General features: G+C 35.9%; 1 protein-coding gene across 1 annotated transcript in view; it reads left to right on the top strand.

Moving 5' to 3' along the window:
* LOC123563858 (axonemal dynein light chain domain-containing protein 1-like) overlaps nt 1-12,164 on the top strand; it is a 168,961-nt gene that overhangs the window by 110,091 nt on the left and 46,706 nt on the right. The window contains exon 22 of the mRNA XM_053524238.1: nt 5,371-5,430. Within this exon, the coding sequence (XP_053380213.1) occupies nt 5,371-5,430 (60 nt within the window). The remainder of the gene's footprint in view (nt 1-5,370; nt 5,431-12,164) is intronic.

Raw genomic sequence — 12,164 nt, forward strand, 5'->3', positions numbered from 1 at the left:
GGTCAAGGTCACGTAATGGTTCATACCTAAATATTCTGGCATATTTTGCGCAGACAACAGTAGCATTCATGGGCAAGCTTTGGCAGCATTTGTCACTAATAGTGACAGCTCTTGTTTATTACTACACAGAAATGTTCATTGATTAGACTATGTATTGCATACATGACCCATGGTTTCCGGTCAAAGGTCAAGATCACTATTGAAGGTCAATAAAAAAATTTCCACTCCATAACTTTAATGTGCATTGAGGGATTATCTTAGTACTGCACACAAATATTCCCCATGATTAGACAATGTGTCTTGTACATGATCTATGCTTGTATGTCAATATCACTATTGAAATGTAAGTAAAAAAAGTGTTTTGTTTTAGCTCACCTGTCACATAGTGACAAGGTGAGCTTTTGTGATCACCCTTCGTCTGTCGTCCGTCATCCGTTTGTCCGTCCGTGCGTCAACAATTTCTTGTCTGCACGATAGTGGTTTCATTTATGATTTTATTTTAACCAAACTTGCACACAACTTGTATCACCATAAGATCTCGGTTCCTTTCTTGAACTGGCCAGATTCCAATATGGGTTCCGGAGTTATGGCCCCTGAAAGGGCCAGAATTAGCTATTTTGACCTTGTCTGCATAATAGCAGCTTGATTTATGATTTTATTTTAAACAAACTTGCACACAACTTGTATCACCATAAGATCTTGGTTCCTTTCTTCAACTGGCGAAATTCCATTATGGGTTCCAGAGTTATAGCCCCTGAAAGGACCAGAATTAGCTATTTTGACCTTGTCTGCACAATATCAGCTTCATTTATGATTTGAATTTAATCAAACTTGCACAAAACTTGTGTCACCATAAGATCTTGGTTCCTTTTTGTACCCCCCGACAACAAAGTTGTAAGGGGGGGTATACTGGTTTCAGGTTGTCTGTCTGTCTGTCCGTCTGTCCGTAGACGCAATCTTGTGGCACTATCTCTCCTTATCCCCTTGACAGAATTTAATGAAACTTCACACAAGTGATCAGTACCAACAGTAGTTGTGCATGGGGCATGTTAGGTTCTTTTAGAAAATTTTTTTGCAGAGTTATGAGACTTTGTTTTTTTGTTACTATACTATATACATAGACACAATCTTGTGCGCACCATCTCTCCTCATCCCCTTGACACAATTTAATGAAACTTCACACAAGTGATCAGTACCAACAGTAGTTGTGCATGGGGCATGTTAGGTTCTTTTAGAAAAAAAAAATTGCAGAGTTATGGGACTTTGTTTTTTTGTTACTATACTATATACATAGACACAATCTTGTGCGCACCATCTCTCCTCATCCCCTTGACACAATTTAATGAAACTTCACACAAGTGATCAGTACCAATAGTAGTTGTGCATGGGGCATGTTAGGTTCTTTCAGAAAAAAAATTTGCAGAGTTATGGGACTTTGTTTCTTTGTTTCTATACTATATACATAGACACAATCTTGTGCGCACCATCTCTCCTCATCCCCTTGACACAATTTAATGAAACTTCACACAAGTGATCAGTAACAACAGTAGTTGTGCATGGGGCATGTTAGGTTCTTTCAGCAACAAAAATTGCAGAGTTATGGGACTTTGTTTCTTGTTAACATACTATGTACATACAGTCTGCATATGCAATCTTGTGCGTGCCTAATCTACCAAACCCTTACACACAATTTAATGAAACTTCACACAAGTGATCAGTACCAATCCTAGTTGTGCATGGTGCATGTTACATTCTTTTAGATAAATATTCTGCATAGTTATGGGACTTTGTTTTTTGTTACTACAGTCAATCTTGTGTTAAGAGACCACCCAAGGGACAGGCAAAAAGTGGTCTCTTAAGACAACGGTCTCTTAGGACAAAGTACGGATATTGGGAATAATATATGGGACTTAAGTTTTCATGTGGTTTTCACGTGGTGTATGTAAGAGACACATTGGGTAAGGATGCAGATAAGATACATGTTATTCATATCAATTTAATAGTTTGAAATTCTCTTCATTTTATGCAAGTGTTTCAGAATAAAGATTAACATATGCATGAAATATTTACATACATCAATAAAACTTTAAAGTGTATTCTAACACGATCCGCAGCAATTGCTATATAAACATATAGCGAAGTCGCCTATACATGAATCTACGATAAAATATGGTTGGCTGTTACAATCCCCCCCCCACCACCACATTGATTGTGGAATAAGATATTCTTCTTCAGTTCCATTACATACGATTTATTTCAGGGCCAAACGGTTGAAAACATCATATCAAAAACATAAATATGATTAAAAGTCATACTGACCTATGTGTAGGACCGTAAAATACGTTTTGATCTCTACGAGCGAATTCAATTAGCTTAATTATGATTCAGCGGTGACGTCATAAACATATGACATAAGGTCTGACGTCATCATGATGTGACGTCATATAAAGTTAAGCTCCTAACTCGTAACACAGGGTCAACACGCCTAAATTGATGATTTTCTTCATAATTAGCTTGCGAGCTGTTAGATTACTAATTCATAAATACTTCTCAAAATTCTGATAAAAAAGAAACAAATATCTATACGTTCCATTGGCTATGCAGCACTTTCTGACCATAGGAGGTAAATTGTAACAGCATATGACCCGAATGACGTATTACGCTGAAAATGTAGTACTGTGAAATGCGAATTATTTGCGTTGTTAGAATCGAAATAATAAATCTGTTCCAATAATTTTATCAGTTAATAGAAACATGGGCAGTCGTTTGGATGCGAATAATTAAATCACTCGTGCTACGCACTCGTGATTTAATTATTACGCATCCAAACTCCTGCCCATATTTTATTAACTGATAAAATATAGGAACAGATTTATTATTTCTTAAATAAAGTGTGTGTTTCACTTCGATAAAATCAGCTGAATTTCACACATGTTATTACGTTTCAAGAACGAAGCAAGCCATCCCATCGATGCCTTAAAGTTAATGTCCCAAAGATCACTCGCGAACTTAAGAGCTTGAGTGCACAAGATAGGCCCAGACACGGGCATTCTCCTAGCAATCACGTTCTTAAACCACTCCAAATTGTTTACATCCTCGTGAACAGTGTTTCTCCTCGCACATTTACAACCACCTGAAACATTATTTTCAATATCCTCCAACACTTCTGCTTTCCGTTTCAGAATGTTTTGGATCCGGGTTTTTCCTACACCCATTTCTTCAGCTAATTTACGAGAACTTTTGTTCTTACTTAATTCCAACACACAAGCTCTATCATCCAACTTTAACACTTTCCGTTTAGACATATTCAAGATCAATCAATTACACATAGGATAGCTTACAATACATGTATAACACGATATGCGATTTTCCTTATTTATCAAGGTCAAGTTATTATTGGAAAAAATGGGCAGATCTTGAAAACAACGATGAATTTGATTGGTCATATCAGTCTCTCGCTAATAATTATGCAGTGATTACAGGATCCCATCAAATGTTATTTATATTTCTCACCTTATGCAATCGAGAATTAAGTGTCAACACGTTCTCTTAATTAATCGGCGGCAGTGTTTGATGTAAAGATGATTTAATATGGACATAGTTAAATTTTAGCGGTCGCTTAACCAAAAAAGATCAGTCAATTTTGCCGAAAATCAGCGGTCGCTGATCGCGTTAGACAAAAGTCGTTTAGCACAAATATTTTAATAGTAAAATTGTTCGGGGGGGAATTTAAAGTGGTCGTTAAAGACAAATGGTCGTTGAGGTCACATGGTCGCATCCACAATATTGTCTGTATACTGTATACATACAGTCTATATACATACAGTCCACATAATTATGCAATCTTGTGTGAGTCAAATTGCAATGTACTGTGTCAGTGCATGCGGGGGGTACATTCATCACCTTTAGTGATAGCTCTAGTTTAAACTGGCCAGATCCCTTAATGGGTTCCAGAGTTATGGCCCCTGAAAGGGCCAAAATTAGCTATTTTGACCTTGTCTGCACAATAGCAGCTTCATTTATGATTTGATTTTAACCAAACTTGCACACAACTTGTATTACCACAAGATCTTGGTTCCTTTCTTGAACTGGCCAGATTCCTTCTTGGACTCCAGAGTTATGACCCCTTAAAGGTCCAAAATTGGCTATTTTGGCTTTTGCAGCCATATAGAGACTTCGTTTATGGTTTTATTTGATACAAACTTCCAAAACATCTTCAACAACAATAAATCTTGGATTCCATTACAAATCAGATCCAATCGTAGGTTCCAGAGTTATTTTATATCTGATTACCTCCCCTGATTGTAATCAAAATGGATTTATATCAGTAAGTACTTATAGGACTTATTTGAAATTTCATTATTGTCATTAGTTGGACTGAGCCAATCAGGGTAGATAACTATGGACTGATTTTATGTCAAATTACCTCCCTTTATTTCAAATTAAAATGGGTATATCCCCGTAACTAAGGAAGATACTGATCTGAAATTTCATTTATGTCAACAGATTTATTTGGCAGATCCTTCTTTTGTTCACTTACAATAAATTTTTTTTAATTACTTCCCTTTTTCATTACTATAAATAGCTTATTTTTAGTAACTTTTTTATAATTGGCCGTAGGGAAAAACCGAGACCACTTTTCTGTAATACAACATGGATGGTACCTCTAATTTTTAGGTGTATTTTGACATATCTGTTCCTTGTAAGAATTTTTTTTTCTTTTTGGTTAAATTTCTTCCCTTTGTTGTTCCTGTCCTGTGGACTTAGATATTTTTTCTGAGGACCTTCTTGTTCTCAAGTGCAATGATAACAGGTGAGCGATATAGGGCCATCGTGGCCGTCTTGTTTTCTTAGCTCCTAAATGCCTTGAAGAATTTTTAGTCCTAACACTGTTGCTAACAACCACAAGGGATGAACACTAACAAAGTTTTCCAACAGTAGGGGACTTCTGTATCGCCACTTGTTTATAATGTTATACTAATCAAGCATCTAAGTAACAACATAGGCAGTAAGAAAATTTCTTAAAACTGTATTCATTGAACCCTCACTGTATCAGTCAGGCAGATGCTTTCTCATTGAACCAAGACTTGCAATTATTTGTATTCTGGACACAGACAACAGCTGCAAGTGAGAAGGCTTGGAATTATGGGAAAAATGGCATCTGAATTTGTAGACTATAGTCTCAGATTCCATGCATCTGATTGGTTGATTCCGAGATCAAAGTTGAAATTGACCAATGACAGGGCAGAATGCTGAGTCTGGAGACTTGTACCAATAGATAGAATAGGATGAAATGGAAGGGTGTCGGTGTCAGATTTGAGAGAGGGACAGTTAATTCTATTGTTTATGCTGTTATTTTATTTCGGACAGAACTTGTACCAAATATATTGAACAAGAGTTACTGAATTTTGAAAAATTCTCCTATAGAGTGTAAGACTTTGTTAAAATGCAGTTATAATTTGTTAAATGTTTTAAATTATATATTTTATGTTTTGTTGTTGAAAATATGTTATATGTGTATGGGGTAGTTTTATACCCAAATTAAGGGGATGGGGCATGAGTATCATCCATCTGTGTGCTACATAGTGTGCATCCAACTGAGATTTTGTTATGAACAGTTACATTTCAAAATTATTTGGCACAAATGTCCACCATAACAAGAGGATTTGTCACATGCAAGACCCTGGCACCTAGCTCAAAGATCAATCCAAAGATTTAAGGTCATTTTTTGTCCAGTCTATAACCACGGGGGAGGAACTGTTACACAAGACTCGGTTGTGGAGGATATCATGTTACAGATTTAGGATGCTACTGTTACAGTATTCCTGGATAACGTTACAGCATTCGGAGGATAATAATCGCTGTCGGTGTTTTGTTTGCCAAAGAAATAGTAAAGATTTATCTCTTTTTTGCAAAAGTAAAAATTGTTTTTCTAGATCAGTGGTATGTACGTCTGTTGAGACATGGTTTAACACATGAAACACAGTATATTGATGTCTATCAAGCGTTTAATGACAAAATCCGAAATTCTGATAGAGAATTATTTAAAAGAAGTTGATTAAAATATGTTTCAACCATACTTTATGCTCATTTGCATCGATAAAGACCCTCTTTAGGCATGCAGTTATAATACGAGGTAGAAAAATCAATGTGGGTCTAATTTTTCGTGGTTTTATAGAATGTTACAGTTGTGGGGTGCTACTTCTGGAAGTGTTACAGATTTAGGATGATACTTTTTGGAATACATTTTGACAATATACAATACCAGGATAGCAAGTAAAATTTAGATATCATGAATTATGCGGGATTTTTTTGTAAGATGTAACAAATATATTATACCAAGTGCATTTTTTTCTAATTTCAAAATTCTAAATCAACATCTAAATATAATAAAATGATATATAAACATTTTCAATGGAAAGCTAGTGTTCTATATATATATGATACCATAATCACCAATTCGTATTGAATCGTCCTTTGCACTTTAATAGGCTGTTCTTTCATAAATAGTACCTGTTTATGCTACATGTATTAAGCTAGCAAACAATGTGTCCTAGCTTCAGAAGAGCTTGGCAATGCGTGTCTTTATCAACGATTTCAATTACTAATATGCTTTAAAGAAAATATCCTCTCGGAATCGGTAATGGAGAACTTAAGAAATTGATTGGCTTTTCTTACAACAACTCGCACATGTGCAATAAAACTTTATTTCAAATAACAAAAGATTCCTTTTTTGTTAAACATGTATACGTGTTTACTGTTGGAACAACCATTGAATCATAGTCTGCTTGCAGGCGCGTATATATATAGCTGCCTACAATAGGGTTATTATAACAGTAGCTTGATCTGGGATGCAGTATGCGGCTCGAGTGGATTTTGCTAGATCGGATCTCACGAGGCGCGCAAGCGCCGAGTGTGATCCGACCTTGCAAAATCCATGAGAGCCGAATACAAAGTCCCAGATCTAGCTACTGTTATAATGACCCTTTTATTATATACCTTTGCCATTTTGATTCTTGTTTTGTTCTTGAACGAAATCTTCAATGTTTATCGATATTACATGGAACTTAGTGAAGTTTTATGTGCGCTATTTATAGAAATGTGCCGGGTCATGCATATTAATGAAAATAGTCTGGCAGCATACAATACGGAAGGTACAATACGGAATTTTTAAGGTACAATATGGAATTTTTGTCTGTCTGTTCATATTTAATTGTGAAATACAAGCCGATTTTTTACAGAATTTATATAGGTATATCATAAAAGCAGATATGCATCTGTGCAATGAAGATCTGGCAAGCATGCACAATCAAATAGGCTAATCTGAAGCATTGAATCTGTTTGGTCACAGTTTTATATGCAATTCTTAGTTAAAATGTATAATGTTTCAGGATTTTCATCTAAAAATATATGCGCCTTTGTCTTTGTGTGTATGACGGTGTCAAGGGCTTTTCAGGACTGTGCGCCATTAGAAGGCATGTCTCAGGACTGTAGGCATTGCGTAAACGCGAGCACGAGCACATTAAATTCGGGTTGTTCAAAAATTAGGAGTTACCTTATAAACATAGTAACTCACTCTCTTTTTAAATTTGAACGAAAGTAATTAATCTATGTGAATATAAATAAAGAAACACTTAGACCATTTTTCGATTTCGCTCCGCGATATCTTTGGTGATTTATTTTGAGGTTATGAAAAAAATTTAACAACCGATGTATTTAGAGATTGTTCAAACGATCGGTCAATTTGCATGGAAAAGGGATGGGAGATTTGCTCTGCATAACTTGTATCATCAACTGTTCATTATATGTGATTCTTGACATATCACAACCGACATCTTCTCCCATTAGGTGGAATGTTGTAGTTTTTCTTTCCTGTGTTTTTACAGCAACGCCACTCTAGTACATGTCTGACTGCCTGTAATGACAAAATAAATGTTGTTTAGCAGTATTTACATCTAACAACAGAATCCTGAAGAAGGAAAAAGTATCATCCTAAATCTGTAACACATTCAGAAGCAGCACCCCACAACTGTAGCATATCCTGCTAAACTGCAACATTCTATAAAACCACGAAATATTAGACCAACAGTAATTTTTCTACCTCGTATTATAAGTCCATGCCTGAAGAGGGTTTTAATCAATGCAAATTTGCATGAAATACAGTTGGAATATCTTTTAATCAATTTCTTTTAGATATTTTTCTATCAAAATTTCGAATTTTGTCATAAAACGCTTGATTGACATCAATATACTGTATTTCGCAGGTTAAGCCATGTCTCAACAGACATGCGTATCACTGATCGATCTAGAAAAACAATTTTTATTTTTGGAAAAAGAGATAAATCTTTACCACATCTTTGGCAAACAAAACACCGACAGCTATTATTATCATGCGAATGCTGTAACGTTATCCAGGAATACTGTAGCATCCTAAATATGTAACATGATATCCTCCACAACCGAGTCTCGTGTAACAGTTCCTCCCTCCTGTTCCAGTCAGATGATTTTTCACAGAGTTATTGCCCTTTGATTATTCAACAATAGTATACTATAGTACAATTCTTGTCCGGAGTATTCTCAGCAACCACTGGTTGGAATTTAGCCATATTTGATAGGAAGCTTCACTATCAAGAGGAGATGCGCCTGTTTTCTTCATGTTCCAGTCAGATGATTTTCCACCCAGTTATTGCCCTTTGATTATTCAACAATAGTATACTATAGTAGAATTCTTGTCCAGAGTATTTCTCAGCAACTGCTGGTTGGAGTTTAGTGAATATGGGAATCTCACCTCCTTAAAATTGAACAGTTTGTTTTGTTCATTGTGTTTTTTGTTGACTTTTGTTTTGTTTGTTACTGATTGATTCTAAGAATTCAAAGTTGAAGCTTGATTAAAGATGTTCAATGCCCAAATGAAATATCTTGTCTTTAGATATTTACTTGACATGTAGAAAATCTTCATCAAATGTATCCAACTTTACTAAATATATAAATTGATTGTGTATATAGAAGTACATTTATAATTAAAATTCATGCAGTAACAGATGTTTGTTAAAAAACCTTCCTGTTGCTGTAGTGGCAGTGCATATTGAAACTGTGTTTACCTATACATGTATTGAGTATATACTACTTTAAGGTATTAAGTATATACTACTTTAAGGTAATAGACCCATAACAGTGTACCTCCTTTTGAAGAGTATTCAATTCCTACTATGAACCTACTTTGACAGAAATTTTTCAGGAGGGCATAGGTTCAAGCCCCACTGGGACCAATTTTTATACCCCCGAAGATGGGCATATTAAAATCGCACTGACCATCCGTCCATGCGTGCATCCAGTAAATTCTTGTCCTAGCTGTACTTCTCCCATCCATAAAAGGATTTTGAAATAACTTTCCATAAATGTTCACCATAATGAGATGACATGTCATGCGCAAGACCCAGACCCCTAGCTCTAAGGTCAAGGTCACACTTAGATGTCAAAGGTTCATAGGGTCTGTTTCATGTCCGGTTCATAACTCTGCCATCCATGAAAGGATTTTGAAATGACATGGCATAAATGTTTACCATAATGAGATGATGTGTCTTGCGCAAGACCCAGACCTCTTCCTCCAAGGTCAAGGTCACACTTAGAAGTAAAAGGTTCACAGGGTCTGTTTCGTGTCCAGTTCATAACTGTCATTCATTAAGGGATTTTGGAATTACCTGGCATAAATGTTCCCTATAATGAGAAGACGTGTCATGCACTAAGGTCAAGTTAGAGGTTAAAGGTTAACATGGTCTGTTTCTTGTCTGGTCCATAACGCTGCCATTGATGAAGGGATTTTAAAATTACTAGGCATAAATGTTTCCTGTAATGAGATGATGTGTTATGCGCAAGACCCAGTCCCCAAGCTCCAAGGTAAATGTCACACTTAGAAGTCAAAGGTTAACATGGTTTAATACCTAAACTATTCTGGCATATTTTGCGCAGACAACTGTAGCATTCTTTGGCATGCTTCGGGGGCATTTGTCACTAAGATGATATGATAAGTGATTTCTTGCTGTTCAATATGAATTTACCTCTGAAACAGAAGGTCTTAGTTAATACTAAGTTACATGTGGTAGCAAGTTCTCTATTTCACCTTTACTCTTTAGATTACAGATTGTGGAAGAAATGTAGGTAGCTTTAACTTCTTTAAGTTCTGCTCCAAGGTTATTTTTTAATGAAATGAGCAAAATTTAAAACAGTCCCACAGGACTCGTCCTTAATTTTTCAATGTTGGAGTTAGAATTCTGTCTCATTAAATCGTTTCACTTAAGAAACCCTAAAAATAAATTATATTGACTGTTTTTAGCTCACCTGAGCAATGCTCAGGTGAGTTTTTCTGATCGCTCGATGTCCGGCGTCTGTCGTCCGTCGTCTGTCGTCTGTCGTCTGTCGTCCGTCGTCTGTCAACATTTAGCTTGTGTATGCGATAGAGGCTGTATTTTTCAATTAATCTTCATGAATATTGGTCAGAATGATAACCTTGATAAAATCTAGGCCGAGTTCGAAAATGGGTCATCTCGGGTCAAAAACTAGGTCACTAGGTCAAATCAAAGAAAAACCTTGTGTATGCGATAGAGGCTGTATTTTTCATTTAATCTTCATGAATATTGGTCAGAATGATAACTTTGATGAAATCTAGGCCGAGTTCGAAAATGGGTCATCTCAGGTCAAAAACTAGGTCACTAGGTCAAATCAAAGAAAAACCTTGTGTATGCGATAGAGGCGGTATTTTTCAATTAATCTTCATGATTATTGGTCAGAATGATAACCTTGATGAAATTTAAGCCGAGTTCGAAAATGGGTCATCTCGGGTCAAAAACTAGGTCACTAGGTCAAATCAAAGAAAAACCTTGTGTATGCAATAGAGGCTGTATTTTTCAATTCTTCTTCATGAATACTGGTCAGAATGATAACCTTGATGAAATCTAGGCCGAGTTCGAAAATGGGTTATCTCGGGTCAAAAACTAGGTCACTAGGTCAAATCAAAGAAAAACCTTATGTATGCGATAGAGGCTGTATTTTTCAATTCTTCTTCATGAATTTTGGTCAGAATGATTGCCTTGATAAAATCTAGGCCGAGTTCGAAAATGGGTCATCTCGGGTCAAAAACTAGGTCACTAGGTCAAATCAAAGAAAAACCTTGTGTATGCAATAGAGGCGGTATTTTTCAATTGATCTTCATGAATTTTGGTCAGAATGATTACCTTGATAAAATCTAGGCCGAGTTCGAAAATGGGTCATCTGGGGTCAAAAGCTAGGTCACTAGGTCATATCACGTAAAAACCTTGTGTATGCGATAGAGGCTGTATTTTTCAATTGATCTTCATGAATTTTAGTCAGAATGATTGCCTTGATGAAATCTAGGCCGAGTTCGAAAATGGGTCATCTCGGGTCAAAAACTAGGTCACTAGGTCAAATCAAAGAAAAAATTTGTGTATGCCATAGAGGCAGTATTTTTCAATTGATCTTCATGAATTTTGGTCAGAATGATTACCCTGATGAAATTTAGACCAAGTTCGAAAATGGGTCATCTTGGGTCAAAAACTAGGTCACTAGGTCAAATAAAAAAAAAACCTTGTGTATGCAATAGAGGCTGTATTTTTCAACTGATCTTCATGAAATTTAGCCAGAATGATTACCTTGATAAAATCTAGGCCGAGTTCGAAAATGGGTCATCTGGGGTCAAAAACTAGGTCACTAGGTCAAATCGAAAAAAACATTGTGTATGCAATAGAGGATGTATTTTTCAATTGATCTTCATGAAATTTGGTCAGAGTGATTGCCTTGATGAAATCTAGGTCGATTTTGAATATTGGTTTTCTGAGGTCAAAAACTAGGTCACTAGGTCAAATTAAAAAAAAATCTTGTGTATGCGATAGAGACTGTTTTTTTCAATTGATTTTTATGAAATTTGGTCAGGTTGATTGCCTTAATGAAATCTAGGTCGAATTTGAATATGGGTCATCTGAGGTCAAAAACTAGGTCACTTGGTCAAATCAAAGAAAAAACTTCTGTATGTGATAGAGGCTGTATTTTTCAGTTGATCTTCATGAATTTTGGTCAGAATGATTGCCTTGATAAAATCTAGGTCGAGTTTGAACATGGGTCATCTAGGGTCAAAAACTAGGTCATATCTA

The sequence above is a fragment of the Mercenaria mercenaria genome, chromosome 15 (genome assembly GCF_021730395.1).
Source record: "Mercenaria mercenaria strain notata chromosome 15, MADL_Memer_1, whole genome shotgun sequence".
NCBI classification, from domain to species: domain Eukaryota; kingdom Metazoa; phylum Mollusca; class Bivalvia; order Venerida; family Veneridae; genus Mercenaria; species Mercenaria mercenaria.